This window comes from Blennius ocellaris (assembly GCF_963422515.1).
Source record: "Blennius ocellaris genome assembly, chromosome: 19".
Lineage (NCBI taxonomy): Eukaryota > Metazoa > Chordata > Actinopteri > Blenniiformes > Blenniidae > Blennius > Blennius ocellaris.
Window position 1 is genome coordinate 8,439,466 of NC_137668.1, and position 17,274 is coordinate 8,456,739.

The 17,274-nt window shown below is 41.9% G+C and overlaps 1 protein-coding gene across 1 annotated transcript in view; it reads left to right on the top strand.

Moving 5' to 3' along the window:
- Positions 1 to 3,722: 3,722 nt before the first annotated feature.
- LOC308144310 (cadherin-6-like) overlaps positions 3,723 to 17,274 on the top strand; it is a gene marked incomplete at both ends in the record, with an annotated part of 46,865 nt that continues 33,313 nt past the window's right edge. The window contains one exon of the mRNA XM_080515400.1: positions 3,723 to 3,962. Coding sequence (XP_080371526.1) covers positions 3,723 to 3,962 — 240 coding nt within the window. The remainder of the gene's footprint in view (positions 3,963 to 17,274) is intronic.

Here is a 17,274-nt window from a genome sequence, read left to right on the forward strand (position 1 = left end):
TGTATGATCCAGATTATTATACTGAAAAATCTTCATTTCAAATAGAAAATGTTTCTCTTTAGTGAAGCTGGACCTCATGAAAGACCTTTTTGAATGAATTCTGAGGCCAAAAAATCTGAAAGCACAAGTTTAGTCACACAAACACACCAAAAAAGAACTTAAAACTTTGAAGAGAGATGCTGAAGTGTGAAGAATTGGCTGTTTTTGATCCGCGAGTGAACTTGGATCTAAAGTTTCACCTTCATACGTTTACTTGAGACGCAGGAAATGGTATCAACAACAATAATAATTAAAAGAACATTGCTTTTTACTTGCGAACATATTTTGGCAAAAGAGAGTATTTGAACCCTTTTATCTTTACATACTTCATTACTTTAGGACTTACATCCCTTCTCCTTTCTTAAATACTTCACAAGTATATATTTGCAGACTTATTTACTCACTTAATTTCTCACTGAGTTAGGTACTCGCTTATTTACTTAATTACTCACTTAATCGGTAATTTACTCATTTGTTTACTTAATTTAATTACACATTTAATTACATTACAAATAACTTCGGTACATACTGATTCATTTAAGTGCTCATTTACCAACTTAGATGCACACTCGGGGTGTAACGGTACACAAAAATCATGGTTCGGTACGTACCTCAGTACAGAAGTCACGGTTTGGTTCGGTATGGTTCGGTACTCAGTTAAGGGGAAAATGGAAAAAAAAATGTCTTACTTGCACGGATAAATTTTGACTTGCCCGAAGTTTAATGGAAATTTACAAGCATGGATTATGTATGAATTCGACCAACATAACTTTTTACAAAAAAACACTTTCAGGGAAGGCATATCTCTTTATACTCTTCAATCTGAAGGAAATATAATATATATTTTAAGTTTGTTCTTCACAGCAAAAAGCCCAGAGGTGAATTAACTCCCACAGTGTTTATTTGAGGCCGACTTCTGAGCTTTTTGCTGTTGGGCTGAAATAAATTTGATAGTATTAAGATTAGAGCTATCACACCCTACTACTACATACTGCCACACCTTATTTATTGTATTAGGGACTTTTTATACATATACATTTATTTAATAAAATGATAAATGTGTCATGTATTTTTATTATATTTACAAATCAAATCCTGTCCCTGTTCCTCCTCCTCTTCCTGCTCAGGCAACTTTTTTTTCAGAGCCATAAAAAGCTATGAAACTTCGGGATTAGAAAGTCTAAATAATCAAAAATACGTCATTTTAGTTGAAGTTGTTTATGTGTTGAATTTGAGTGAGTTTTTGATACTTCCGGTGGCGAAAATTCTAACTGCTGGACGACGAGGAGTTTCCGCAATTACGTAATTCGACGGATTCCCAAGGAATTACGTGACGTTATTCAATCAGAATGCATGTTTCTGGTCAGTGACGCAGCGGGCCGAAAATAGCGGCCGCGATCGGCCGTGGTCATCGGCGTTCACGTGAGAATCACGTGATTGTGTTATCGGTGTGAGAAATGGCAGTGCACAGTGATGGCGTGATCCGTTGGCAATACCAAGTGATTTTTGCAGAAAAAACTTCGAAATATCACCAAAAAACCCACGAGCCTGTTCGGGCAAGTTGGGTGGATGATTCAGTTTCCCGAGCAAAGCTTTTACTCGCCCTGGACATTCGGGAAAGCCTTAATGTCGAGCCCTGGTCTTAAAATGTTCACCTCTGGACCAGACCAATCGCGCCTGGACCGAACAGTACGGCTACCAATACGTACATTGTTACACCCTTAATGCACTCATAGTTACTCACTTCATTACTTAGTATTTTAACTACTTACCGACTAACTTAGGTACTGTTCTTTGATTTCTCACTTACTTGAATGACTGCTCACTTACTTACTTACCAGTTAACACATTCATTCACTTAATGACTCACTTAAACCATTAGTTCAAGTAAATGATTATTCACTGATTTTCTCACTTCCTTACTTAAGTACATACTGAATCACTAACTTAAAAAAAAGTACCCACCTCATTTAAATACTACCGTAACAATTTACTATGTACTTGTTTATTTACTTTATTAATCACTCACTTATTCATACAAATACTCCTATAACAACTCACTATATACTTCCTTATTTACTTTGTTACACTCACTTGCCTACCAACACATGTATGCATGTATTTTAACTTTTAACTTTTGAAAGTACTTAGGCTCTTTTTATACAATGTTTCACGTAAAAATGCATCATTTTTGAATTTTTGTTTTAGAAACTAACATATGTACCTACTAACTTACCAATTCATCTTTTCTTTTTCTTTTTTTTTTTTTTAATTAGGTATGTAAAAGACCCCTAGGGCTATTTGCAATGCACTGCGGCGCTTTAAATAAGTTATTTCCTTTTTTTTAGAAGATAATGAAACTCAACAAAATGTAATCTTATAATAATCTAAACTGTGTAAAAAGTGAATTGCATTGATGTACCAATGACTAATCTCAAACTGTCGGTTTCTTGGATCTGTTCACACTCCTTTAACTGACGAACTCTGAGTATGTGGAAGTGAACTGCTTTTCTTTCCCCTGTCCCCTGTCCTCTGTCCTCTGTCCTCTGTCCTCCCCTGTCCTTTTTCCTCCTCTCTCTTCTGTCTTCCCCTGTTCTTTCCCTTACCCTGCCGTCTATCCTTCTATTTCCTTGATAGTGTAGTTGTTGTGACACCAGTGTTCAATTTAAATGTGAAGTTACTGGGTTTTTTTTAAATAATCCCTCTATTCCTTGTCTTGTATGTCATCCTGTTGTATATTGTTCAGTGACTCGCCTTGTCTTATTGTTATGCGTGAGATTTCTTACATCAGCCTGTGTTGGGACAGCAGATGGAAATTATGCTATGGCTATAATCTGACACATTTACATATGTTATATATTCATTAATATGCAGTGTCCCTATTTAAATAAATAAATGAAATCAAATGAATATACTCACTCGGTTATTTAAGTACATTTCTGAGGAACATCACAAAATAAAGATGAAAGAGTCTCTTTTGGTTCAATCTCAGCAGTTTGAGTGTTAAATTTGACTATTTAGAATGTACATATTATCTGGGTTTATTGTGTTTTTAAATCCAAAACACATAGTGACAATTACATTATTCTAATTCTGAAGCCAGTCTTGATGGGAAGAAGTCCTTAATTTAAAAAGATATATATCAGGAAGTGTGTTTCGGTGGGAGGTTTTCTGAGTGGTGTGACTTTTTCATGCAGTTTTGTCAAACTTGAAGCAGATTATTTCGAGAGTGACTTGAAATTTGAACCAACTCTCTGGGATATTTTCTGGTGTTTATTGTATTTCATTTTGGGGGGTTATTTGAAGTTCGGCCACTTATTTTGGGTGAGAATTGACTGTTGATTTTTTTAAAAGGAAACAAATTGGGCAAAAGCAGACATTTCCTCTCATGCACTTTGTCTTCGTCTACTTTCAAAGACGGTGCATGTTCAGGACGTCTTGACAAATGGCCGCCTCCCCTCCCGGTATTGACGCTCTGTTTCCCTGTGTGAATGTTCCAGGTGCCATCTCGCCGCCCCATGTGAGCCTGGAGGAGAACTTCCTGCTTCGCTAGATTACGGCATGAGAAGCGATCCGACACTTTGACCTGAACAAACCACCGGACGCAGACCACTGGGGGGGGGGGAGGGGGGTGAGGCGGGGGAAGACAGAAGGCCGCGGTGGGTGCTGGCGGCGGCGTGGCGATGGATACACGGAGCGTTTGCCTACTGATGACGATGCTGTGGGCCACGGCCCACCTTGGCGCTCCGGGACTCGGGCTCAGGGCCCCGCGGAGGACTACAGGGGGGCGGAGGGGGTCCGCGGGACTGACGGGGGAGGACGCCAACGGGGTGCCGCTCAGACGCTCCAAACGGGGTTGGATGTGGAACCAGTTCTTTTTGTTGGAGGAGTACACCGGGACGGATATGCAGTATGTCGGAAAGGTAAAAAAAAAAAAAAAAAAAAAAAAAATCACACAGCGAAACATCTGCACCACATCTGCTCTGTTGGACCAGAACTTGTCACTGATGAAAAGCAGCTTTATGCCACGACTGGAAAACGCAGCCTCGCACAAAATTATCATACGCAGATTAAAACAATGCACCGTGCGATGAAAGCGCCTGAAACAGAGGAAAATACAGAAATCAGTTAGTTTTGCACAGAGTGTAGCTGGATGGATTTCTGCTCAGTAAGCCTTGCAAATAGTTGCCCCGTGCATTTTGAATTTCTGCATTTTTAAACAGTGGCCCTGATGGGCATTGTTAAAAAAAAAAAGAGGCTGTGTAGTATTGTAACTCTTTGTGGGGCAAATAAACCACATGTGGTCACGGCCTGCTTCTTCTGCTTTCTCTAATACTAAACCTTTAAACTGTGACCAGCCTGTCACTCTTCTGATTAAACACATTATTACAGGAGGCTAGCACCATGTGGCGATTAGGAGGAGAAAAGGTTGTTCACGTTTTTAGAAGCCATCCAGAACTCAGGGGCTTTTGTCAACAATAATATTTGAAATACAATGTCATTTAGTCTCTTTTACACATATCAACACTTTTTTTTTATTTTTTTTTTTACATATTCATATAATTTACTGGAGATTCACAAAGACAAAACAGCACAGATGGAGTGTTGACATCTTCCCTAGAAAAAAGGTCAATGAACTGAAATGAAAAATTAACCATAATGGTGCATATCGACCATATAAACTGCTAATGCACAAAATAAATCACTGAAGGCCTGTTGAATTTTACATTTTAGCTCATATATGATTGAGTAGTTCCATATTATAAAGTTAAAAATACTGAGAGTACATGAAGTTCTTGCATTGGTGTGTGATGCAGACCTACCCCTGCAGGGGGCAGCAGAGAGCCCCAGCTCCAGAACCACCTGGCGTTGCGAGCACGATGTCAAAATCTTTGACAGTTTTTTGTTTCTTTTTACCCATCCATTAATCTTTGATAGCAATTTCTCAAACTCAGGTTCACGACATGTGATGCGGCTTTCAGTCGAATATGTATCAGTGTGACAGATGTTTTATGTGAAATATTTACAATTTGGTTAGTTGTTTCCTGGTACAGCCTATTGTGTGGCGGTTTTGTTTGACACCCCTGCTATAGGGGAAGGCCGGTGGGTATAAGTAGGGTTACTGAGTTGTGAGACAGCACCCACTGTTGGAGAGTCGAGGAGCTGCATGTGTACAACTACAATCAGGAAATCGTGGGCTCCACCAATCCAAATCAATCCCAGTGGTTAAGCACCGCTTAACAATTTTATACATTTAACTTTGGGTTTTGAGCTTTTTTGTTGTGTTACATACGCACAAGGTGGCGTAGTGGTTCGCAGCCTTCACTTCAAAGGTTCAAGTCCAAGTTCGAGGGTCTTTCAGTGGATAGTTTACTGTGCATTGGTTTCCTCCCACAGTCTAAAAACATGCATTTAGGTTAAACCATGGCTTTCAATTTCCTGTAAGTGTGTGTAAATGTGTGACGTAGCTAGTAACTTGTACCCTGGAATCAGCCCCAGCCCCCCCCGCTCTCCTCGATAAAGCATTACCGAGGAGAGATGAATAGATATACATTAGCTTTAAGCTGAGCAGTTATAACAATGCATTAAGCCTCTCTATCCATCATCCATCCATTTTCTATACCTCTTAATCCTACAGGGTTGCTGGAGCCAATCCCAGCTTATAATGGGCGACAAGTCGCCAGTTCATCACAGGACGAACAACCACACACTCACATTCACACCGAGGGGCAGTTTAGGTTACCGCTTAACCTCAAATGCACGTTTTTGGACTGTGGGAGGAAAGCCGGAGCACCCAGAGGAAAACCCATGCACCCACAGGGAGAACATGCAAACTCCTCGCACAAAAAAAGCCCCAGCTGTGAGGCGCTAACCACTGCTCCACCACGCAGCTATTAAATTCTTACATTGTTTCTATGTATTGCTCTTTAGCAGAGCCGAACCTGTTCCCGCTCCTTCCTGCAACAATTTTCAATTCCTGACTTCTCTTTCCTCCAAATGAACAAAGCGAGAGTTCTGTTCTTGGTGTGTTCAGCCATAGCCATCCATCACAGCTGAGAGGGACCGGAGACGAAAAGGGCCACGTCCAGAAAGTCAGACGTCATTAGAGAAGCTCCGGGACTGTTAGGTTGATGAGTGGTCTCACAGAGGTGGAAGCACGGCGGTAATGACCGCTTTAGTGACAAAGATGTTCGCAATAAAGACAAAACAACAACTTCCATCTCGCAAATTATAACTTGCAGTCTCCTGAAGTCTCTCTCTCTCTCTCGCTGTCTCTCTCTCTCTCTCTCTCTCTCTCTCCCTCTCCCTCTATTTTTTCTTGCTTGTTCCTCGATGGTTATTGTTAGTTTGTTCTTCAGGGATGGATTTCTTTTCCTTGAGTGGTTTCCGTCAAAGCAACGCCACATGAACCTTTTACATGGCGACATTTGAAAAGTGTCTTGAAAATGCCTCATTAATACATACAGAATTTAATACATAAACTCTGGAATTATGCCTTTTTTTTTTCTTTTTTTTTTAGTAACACACCCATCATTCCAAATTAATACAACGTTTACCAGATATTATCTAATTTGTATATTAGCCACTCAAAAAAAAGAAACATTCTGAAATTCTGACAAAGTAATTAAGCGTTTAAACTGTGATATAACTACCTGTGTTTGCTTTGTTAGTAGGCTATCCTCTAACAGGGAGACATGTCTAACAAAGGGTCTTTTTACATACAAGGAGGTTGGACAAATAAAGTACTGATGAAATGGGAAAAGACAGAAACAGAAGAACAAATCACAAGAAACTCGTTTTTGAAAGAATCTCCTGATTTAAACTCTTAATACTGAGCAGAAATGGACGATCCCAACATATTGTTGCTCATATTGATAGATGATGCACAACTGAAGGAAGGTTCAGAGAGAAACAGAGAGAAGGGACTGCAGATTACAGGAGGAATCATAGATTATAGAAAGAAGACATATAGGATTTGATCTATGAACATTTATACAAATCGTACAAACATGACGCACCCACACGCACACACACACACACACTGAAGATGCTGATAGTTTTTATATGGAAAGAATCAGGCCCATAATGTTTGTCGTGACTCACAGTCCAGATCCTCCTGGGACTTTTATAGTTGACAGTCACCACCGTAACAATCTCAGTTTGTCATCTGTCCTTGTACTCGCCATTGTTGTCATTGACAGTAAATTGCTCGTCGCATGCATGTGCGTATGGTTTCATTACAAAAACAACCTACATCACCAAGCTGTCCTAAGTGTATCATTTTCAGCATTTCTGCCGTTCCCATGGAAACGGAAGTCATTTTAAAACTTTGCCGCATGAACATGAATCTTTTCTGAAATGAAAACACAAAAACTTTGTGTTTTCACTTAAAAAGTCATGTAAATGAGATCAACCACAAATCTAAAAATGGAACATCTCGACCACAAAAGGGTTCCAGGAACCAACCGGCAAACAGACGTTTCGAGTGTAATTTTATAAGTGGAGACTGTGTTAGCTGTGGAGCTGCTGCCATGAGAGGGGTCTGACAGATGAAGCTTTGTCTCACATTCTACTTTTAGAAACTACAGGAACCTCAAAATCCCAAAGATGTTCAGCTATGAAGTCTTAAATGTGTGGGAGGGCTGGGTTGTTAAGAGCTTCACGCATCAACAGAACTTGTTTAAGCTAACCTGTAAAAACTGTGATCTCTTCAACTAGTCCTTGTCAGTACGTTTGCATGCAGCATATGGAATCCACTGGAGACTTTTCAAAGATTTATTGGGACACTCCGATAATAGGGTGTTACAATAGTCCAGTTTAGCAGTAAGAAATGCACGGCCTAATTTTCAGCCAATGAGTTCCCGGTTTTAATGATATCGTGCATTGGCAGAGAAGGCGGACCGGCAGGCTTGCTCAATGTGTAGGTTAGAGGGCAAGTTCTGCTCAAAGATAAGTCCCAGGTTCCTCACAGTGGCGCTGGAGGCCAAACCAAAGTAAACTAGAATCGAAGATGAGATCCTCTCCTAATGAGCTGCTTCAAAAATAGAAGTAGTACGAATAATCCCATCATGTTGCAGTTGACATGACACGACACTCTGATTGGGCACTGCTCCTCTGTCAGACATCCATCCATCCATCCATCCATCCATCCATCCATCCATCCATCCATCCATCCATCCATCCATCCCGGGGCATTGTGTGCTGTTGGCTGTCCGATATACTTTGTGCTTGCTGTTTGCCGCTTGCATGACGTCCATTCTACTCACATCAAGCCATCCTGAAGCGGCCGTCTGGCCCCACAGTAAAATACAACTTCCTCCCAAGGTCCTATTTGTGCAGCAAAACGAAAACACGGTGTCGACCCAGATAATGTTGGAGGGATGCGGGAAGACGCATGCATACGAGACGACGGGCCAAATAATGCTTGCTTTACATGCAGCGGAGCGGAAGTCAAGATATCCGTCTCCGCTTCCAACCTACTGTAATTGAGGAGATTGTGCAGCGTCGTGGCAAGGTCAGGACGGCTGGGGGGTGGGGGGTGGAGTGTGTGGGGGGGGGAAGAAAGGCGGTTTTGTGCGCGGAGCTGAAAGGGAGGCTGCTGCTTTGCATTCCTCTCGTACGTCCGCAGAGGATAGAGTCGTCCAACCAAATGAGATTCCGCAACATACGTCCTCCCGTGAGTGAGCGAGGGGGGTTGACTTTCAGGCCCGGCCTAAAAGGATTACAACGTTCACCGCGGTACCAGACCGACAAATGTGGTGGGGGTGGGGTGGTGGGGGTGGTGGGGTGCAGAAAAAGAGTTGAAAAGGACAAAAAAAGAAAATACGGAACGAATGGAGATCAAAAGTGAGTACAGACCTTGATCAAACCACTTTGTCTTTAGAAAGTGGTGATTGATGTGCCGCTCATCCTCTTAGCTTGTAAAAGGACTAATAGCAATAGAAGAATGGATTATCTGAGTATGGTACACACTTAGAGAGGCAGAGGCCGAGGCCCCTAAGAGCCCGTCTCCTGAAGACACCATTAAAGCATCAACCTCCGAGCAGCACACTTAATCATCACTCTGAGCGCTTGTTGTTTCACCCCCCCCCCCCCGGCAGACCCCCTGGCCCCCAGCCCCCAACCCCAAACACACATCCGGTTCTTGCAGCTGGGTGCTTCTCCCTCATTGTGGAGCTCACTAGCCAGTTGTCACATAGGACTTCAGTATGTAGATCTTATCTGATTGCAATTACTGTTTGTTAATTGCTTGATAAAGTGCGAGTGATGAATGAGGCCCTGAAGGGGGCGAACGGCTTTCGAGTCGAACACATGGCCCAACATTCAGAACAACCATCTGCATCTGTATCCTCAGGTGGAGGCCATATTTTCCGAGAAGAAGAGAAGAGAAAGACAGAAAAAAAAAAAAAAAAAAAAAAAGCGCCAAACAAGAGAACACACAAAAGACGGAGGCGCTTTTGTCACTGCGAGTGACATCACGGCGAAGTGGAGTACAGCAGCGTGGAACAAAACCACTTTTGTTTGTACCGGGGTTGCAAAAAAAAAATAAATAGGAATGCGAAAAAGCACAATGACAGGTTATTATAAACAAGGGAGCTGCTCTTGACACACAGTAAAAAGATGGAATGATGAAACTGCACTTGAATTACAACATCCCGTCTCCAGTTATTTGCTAAACTCAATCTTCCCTTCGGTTTAGTGTGTTGCTTTTTCTTCGTCTTCGTCTTCTTTTTTTCTTCCTCTCTATCGAGTTGCAAAAGAGCGCCAACACATGAAATTGCAATCTTTCCCGAACGAGCGTAACAAAGGCGGTCGGAACAGGAAGGAATTAAGAGGAGCGATGGAGACGAGGCAGAGAAGAAGTGTCTGGCGGTGTCTTGTCGGAGAACTGGTTGGCTGCTAATCTTGCTAATCTTGCTGTATTGGCCAATGATTTTCCCTTTTTTTTCTCCTTTTATTCTCGCTTTCCCCTGCAGGAGGTGGAGGCGGCGGGGGTGGGGTATCTGTGCGCTCGCTGCCTCTCATTAGCAGGCGAGCTGCATAGAGGCCTCTGAGGGCCTGGGCTGTCACTGGGGGAAGAAGATGTTTGTTTATTTCATTATTTCTTACTTTACCAAAGGGCACATATCCACTGAAAATGGTTAATGGCCTGTGGTTGAGGAGTGTTTGTGCTGCACTATCATATCTCATAAAGTATTTACAGCCCCTGATAGGCCCCAGTGGTTCTGGGCCTGGTGGGTAGACTCCTCAATGTAGTCCCCTAAGCGAGCGGAGCGCCGCTCTCTGCATGCGAACAAACACGGCGGCGTGCATGCGCGTGCGTGCAAACTCTAGCCTCCAGGATCGGGCTGCAGCTCAGAGGAAAGACAACAACAACAAAAAAAAGGGAAAAGCTGATGAACACGGACATAATCTGCTTCCCAGTTCTGTATGACTCAGCGGTCGAGGCGACCTGGGGAAAGGACTCGAGCGTCTTATGGCAGCCAAGTGGAAAGGTGCAGGGATTTGTGTGTGTGTGCGTGTGTGTGTGTGTGTGTGTGTGCGTGTGCACGTGTGTGTGTGTGTGTGGTGGTTTTTGGTCCCTGTTCATGCTCCCCTCCTCATTACCAGCTGCTCACCTTGGCAGAGCTGCAAGGAGTTTGCAATATGGGCAACAGGCCTGGCTGTACCCCGGCTGTACCCCCCAGGAGCCGGCGTTGGCAGTGTTTATTGATTAGGCGATAAGTTCCCTCTTGTGCACCGGAAAAAAAGGAGGGGGGGCAGGGGTTATTACTTCAATTACGCTCTTCTGCTTTGCAGTGCAAGCAACAGCGTTTAAAAAAGAAAAAAAATCTAAAAAGGGTGTGAGGAGGTCTTGCGGTGAGGAGAACTCGGCAAACATCTGTCCGACAACGTTGCAGGGGCGAAGCGATGTCTGAGCGAGATACGCCAACATGGCCACAGCACCTGCAAATTATCTCCACGCCATCGCCTGCCCACCGCTGCTTCGGACAACCCGTCGGGTTTTATCAGGGCGGGATTAATTAATCTGCTGTCGTCAACATTCAGCCTCCTCCGTAATGAAATATGAAGTCATGAAATGAAGCTTCACAGTTTTTCAAGGTTTTTTTTTGTGTTTTTATGTTTATTTCAACACACTTTCTGATAACTGCTCCCAAGGTGAAACTTTTTGTAAACACATGATTTCTGTCGTTATCTGTCCGTACAAATGTCAGTGTTCTTTTTTTTTTCTCCTTTGGTTTCAATATAAAGACAAACAAGAGCACCCACTAGTGGCCCAAAATGATCAATTGTTCTGCCGTTTCCATGTAAACAACACTGGCAAAAAAACGACGTTTTCACATGAAACGTTGCTGTATAAATAAGGCCTAAGGTGCCGGTCACTACGTTGAGGTTTTGTACTTTAAAGCAAATTTTGCCACCATTTTTATAAGAATTTTCTCCAAAATGCCAGTGGATTCTTTATATATTGAATTATTTTGCTGAAATCCAAAAATTGACCAGTAGTTTGTCAAACAGTTTTTTTTTTCCTCCTTGGTATTTGATGCTAGTTTTCTCTAAAAACTTTAATTGTGTATTTTAATTATTTTCTTGCAAGAAGTAATTGAAATTCTGTTGCAAGTCGGTAAAATGTATATATGTTTTTTGTTTTGTTAAGCTGCCTCCTAAACTTAAGTCACTTAATCACAAACTTTATATTTTTTTATTTTACTGTGCAATTAATTATAAAAAAAATTGCATTAATCCCAAGTCATTCCAAAAGATGCAATGAATTTCTAAAATTTACCTAAAAACAGGAAAATGTACAATATTTTCTTATTCATTTTATTTTCCAAATATTATTTTTTCCAACATTTGACCATGTTTCTAATCAAAGTCACTTTTTACTGCATCTATTATTGGGATTTTTACAATGCTTAAAATCCTGAAAAAACTTTAAAGGTCACATATAGATTAAATAAAGACTTTAATTGCAATTTTGGATTCAGGCAGGTTTAGTTACTATTGTGTCACTTCTTAAGTGTCACTATTAAGTCTAAAAAGTAATCTAAACAACTTATTTTCATTAACTGAGCAACTGATGAAATGCCAAAAAAAGATGATACATTTATTTTTGCATGGATATTCATTTTTTGAGGGATGGATATAAAATCGAACTAAATCTATAATTAAATCTGAAATAGTTTGGTTTCAAATTGATGACAGTATTCTGAGTATTTTGACAGATGCCGTCAAAGATTAATAGCATGAATTATATTTAGCAATGTAAAATTTTTTTTTAAATGTATCCAAATTGATCGATGTTATGAAATTCTTTAATTCGAATTTAATTACAATGATATTCATGGAAAAAGAGCCAGACTGACCCTTAAAAAACATCAATATCTACAGTTGGTGTTCAGTTACGTGCTCATTGCCAGCTACTTGCATACAAACTGTTAACAGGAGAAAATAACAACATAAATCTCTGACTTCTGCATGAAGAAAGAAAAAACAAAATATATATCAAATGTGTCATGCCATTCTACATTTCACCTTTAAATCTCTGCAACTCCGAGTGGCACAGCTCAAGTTTACACATCAACAGTCATTTGATAGGCTATTTTTGTGCACAGTCTGAGGCTACCATCTGGCTGCATAGTAGGCAGCCAGTTCTCGACAGGCCGGGACACGAGGCCTTAAAGGCTAACTGGCTAATTGCCCTAAGCAGCCCATTTCTAGTGCCATCTTTTTGGCCCGACTCGACTGAAGCACAAATGGCGGCCAGATCGAGTCTGCGCTAACATTTGCAGCACTTGAAGCTGATTAATTTCACAAACAAAGACGGCTCGCTTATAAGTTCTCACGCACAGATGTCTGACGAGTGCCACTTCACTTCTCAGCCCACTTCAAGCTGGTGGATGAAGCACGGGGGGAGGGAAATAAATATCTTGTAATGCGAGAAATAAAAAAAAATAAAATAAAAAAGCAAACCAATAGATTTATCACGGAGAAGACTAATTGAGTGGAAGGTTTGGAAATATGTGGCATGTCACTGATGATGTAATGGCTTAAATAAATGCTGATTCACTGCAGAGAAATCCTCCTCTTCAGCCAGTTTCATGCGTAATTGAACAGTTCAACGTGTTTCCGATGCAAATTACATTCTTTCAAGTATTTGCTGAAATCAAGTTTAATTCTGGAGGATGTGAGTGTCAGTCAGCGCAACTCTCCTCGTCCGTCTACCTGAGCAGACGCTAATCTGAGACTGTTTAGGAGCCGTTCGAAGGTCGGGAAAATGCAGTTATTTAAAATAAACTAAGAAGACAGTCGTTCTTCTCGGGTCTTGATGCTCAGCTGGTTGGCTCAGTGAGAAGCCGGGGAAGATGGGAACAGGTAGTCTGACTGGATCGCCTTCGAAATCTCATTAACATTTAACACTTTTATAGGCGCCAACAAAGCTGGTAGCTGGATTCAGACTGACGCAGGTCTCATTTTCTCATCCAGCACCCACGCTGGTTTTCTACTTGTACCTGTTTCTGCACCCCTGGATGTGTTGATCCTGAAGTGAGGTGTGGGTAAAACGGGACGGTGCAGTCAAGAGAATGCATGAATATATGGCGCGTACCTTCTTATTTTTTCACTCAGCATTGCGTTCACCCACTTCGAAAGTCAGTATTTCATACAGCAGTATTTTTTCCCCCTATTGTGACGAAGCCATGACCCGCCTGCTCTGACTCTAATTGATGGTTTTACTGCATTGACTGATTTGGTGCATCATGAGGACTGAGGAGCCAATCAGAGGGAGAGTAGGGCGGGTCATGATGAGGCAAGTATTGCTGACCGATAAATTATACCGTCAATATGGGCAAAGACTAAAGTTGGATTTCTAACAATAAAGTAGCCTTACATGTTTAATAATTATAACAATTCCAAAGTATTCATGTTATTGTTGGCATTTTTGAAAACAATTGCATATGTGCTGTCTTTCTTCATCCAGGTAACTGAGCTTAGCCGTTAGCCCAAGCATTAACCTAAACAGACAAAACAGTAGAAAGCAGCTCTGCTGCCATTTCACCAAACTTTGCTCACTGTAGAATTTTTACTTCATCAATACTCCTGACCGCAACCTGAAAAACATACTGTACATAACATTAGCATTAGCTAAATGCGAGATGAAATTAGATATAGGTAAGGTGGGAGGTGACTGTTGGCAGGTCTTTTCAGCATAGCATAGATGTTATAAATGGGTGTTTAATATTTTTTGCAATGAACCAGATAAGAAAACTTTGATTCAGAAGACACAATCTTAAGTTTAAAAATATATTAGCAGTGCGATGTATCCACAGTAGCTGTGATCAGCAAAACGTGAAAATGCATCGTTTTACCCAAAACACAACAAAAGTTTGGAGTTTTCACTTGAAAACAAGGTGTAAACAAGGCCTTACATTTTTACAGAGCAGTAGAACTTACATGAAATCCATGATTCATTTTCCATCATTTGCAGAACTTTGCTATAAAGGCACTTTTACAATAATTTTGCTAAGAATCACTGACTTCTGACTTGAGTATTTTGTGAGCTGCAGCCTCAGACAACATCAGGATCTAAACTGACCTCAAAATGCTACAGAATCAATGACAATCTTCGGTCGGTCCTCATACACATGAAATAGTAGTGGACCAGGATGTTAATTAAAAAAAACAAACAGACAAGAAATGCATTGATTTATTTATATATTTCAGGTTCAATAACGATGTCTTATAGACAGTATAATGATGTGGACCTCCCACACAGACAGTCTCACTCACTAAAAACTGATATAAGTATCATTCATATTGATTTATTCAACCAATATTCAACCCATGATTAGACAGGAATACAACCGTACGGCGGTTAGGAGATGTCCGCTGCAGTTTGTGCTCTGTATCAATAGCAAAAGTGGACCTAAACATACCCGAATGCACTCATGCTTCAAGCTAATTTGTTTGCGGTAACAAACAAGAACTTTATGCAAAGCTGCTGCCTGCAGTCTGAGTAGTATTAATCATTCCATCCAAGTACACCCGAAAACAGTCATTAGGAGCGTTTCCCTAAATGTCAATCTGTTCCTTTAAGGAAAATAGGGGCTCTATTATGGAGTGAATGACTTGATAAAGATGGAGATTTTCTCCGTTGTGCTCCGTCCTCCTCCTCCTCCTCCTCCTCCTCCTCCTCTCCCTCCTCCTTTCTCGAAAGACCAAAAGTCCCAGTGTTAATGGATATAGCGTCATGCTCCCTGCCTTTTTTACGATTTGGTACCACGGGAGGGCAGAGGAGAAAAGGCTACCTATCGATGTGCCAGGGCTTCTTGGTGACCATACTGAATGCACATGTGGCTTCCCCCTCCGTGTGACAGTTTAATTGTATTTTCAATATAAATTGATCACAGGGCCATTGTGAATGCACGTCGGGCTGCCACATTGATTTCTGGCTGAGTTTTTTTTTTTTTTTTTTTTTTTCATTCTTCTTCTTTCCCCCCCTTCCTCTTAATTTGAGTGGAAGGGGCAGCGGTAAATTTTCCTCAACAGCAAGGTGGGCAACTGCGAGGGCCGCGGTCGCTGTCGCTCGATACTCCGCACTGACTTGTAATATCCTCGGGGGGGGGGGAGGGCGGGGGGGAACTCTTCACCAGCACAAGATCTTCCTGTTTCCATAGAAATGACAGTCGACACAGCATATGTCACACTGTCTATCTCGCATCTCCGGCGAAAGGAGAGGACTCAACGGTTATTAACTGAATTGTCATGCCGGCAGAGATAGGCGGCTTGATAGACAATCATAGAAAAGGACATTGCAGCTATAACAGCGGGGGAAAGATAATAATGTTGAAGTGGATTGTTTTCAGCCAACTGAGTCTCTGTTTTGAAGCATGTACTGTAAAGCAGAAGAGAAAACAAATAATAATAATAAAAAAAGAAAATTCAGCAGAATATTACCCTGGCTTGGTTAGACAGAGGAAATAAACAGAAGAAAGCAAGAATTGTTTTGACCAGAATTCAAGTGAAACAGAGCTACACTCTAGATTTTAATCCGAAGAAACCAGAATTCCTCAACGCACTCAGCTGGCTTCATAGAAGAAAAATAGAGTAAAAACAGTCTTTCTTTCTTTTTTTTTTTTTTTAACCAGCATTCAAGCAGAGGAACAAAATAGTGTTAAAGATGCTAATCCACAAAGCTGTTCATCTTGCATGTGCCAGCTTTTGCCCCCCTGATAAAACAGCATGAATTAGTAAAGCCGCCGAGCACCTGGGATGAAAAGCTTTTTAATATATGATGAGATGGGAGACTTTGCAATGTGCTCCCACGTGACCCGCCGCACAATATCCCCCCTCAGTCTGTCCGCCACCGCGGCCAAGAGCCGTTATAGACCGCAACTTGTCCTCGGAGGGCGGGGAGAGAGGAAAACACACTGTGGTTAATGAGGTGTCAATAACGGACCTCTGAATTACGCCCACTTATTGGGGTAAACATTCAAACGGCGCGCTTCGTACTTGACGTTATTGGCCCCCACGTCTACAAACACGTGCTCTCGTTTTGCCCTTTACTTCCCCCTGCAATTATTACCATGTCCACAGCTATTAAAAATGAGGGGGGGGGGGAGAAAAGTAGTTATACAAGGAAGAAAGCAGCAGGAAGCTGGAGGAAAAAAAAACAAAAAACCACTGGACAAGCTTTTGATGAGTTCTCCGAGATAAATATGTTGGTGGGGGGATTTGGCGGCGGAATTAAAATGTCAGAGCTTGCTAAGCTGCTGTTCATGCGGGAGGAGGGAAGAAAAAAAAAATAAACGTGAGCTACAGAGGGAGAGAGCAAATCATAATGAGAAGCTTCCACCAGACAAGTGGACTCTCATGGTCTCCTGGCATGTTGGTGGTGTTGCTGATCCATCGGGGGGTGGGTGGGGGGTTGGGGAGGGGGGGGGGGTTGGCAGGCAGCGGACATGTGCGCACTCATGCTGCCACTTCACAGACTTCGACCCACTGGCATTCTGTTTTACAGCACAGCGAAAATACCACCGTAGCCCCACGGCGGAGGGAGTGCGACAACCTGCATGTGACTATACTGGCCGACGCCAGATTCTTCGACCGTGCGTTCGAAACCCCCTCCTCCCCCACCGCCGATCAGGTGGGACGCGGATTTCACAGAGACGAGGTGAAAGCCACCCGTGTGTATCATCATAACGCAATGACAGTTTACTAAAAGATGATACGAAT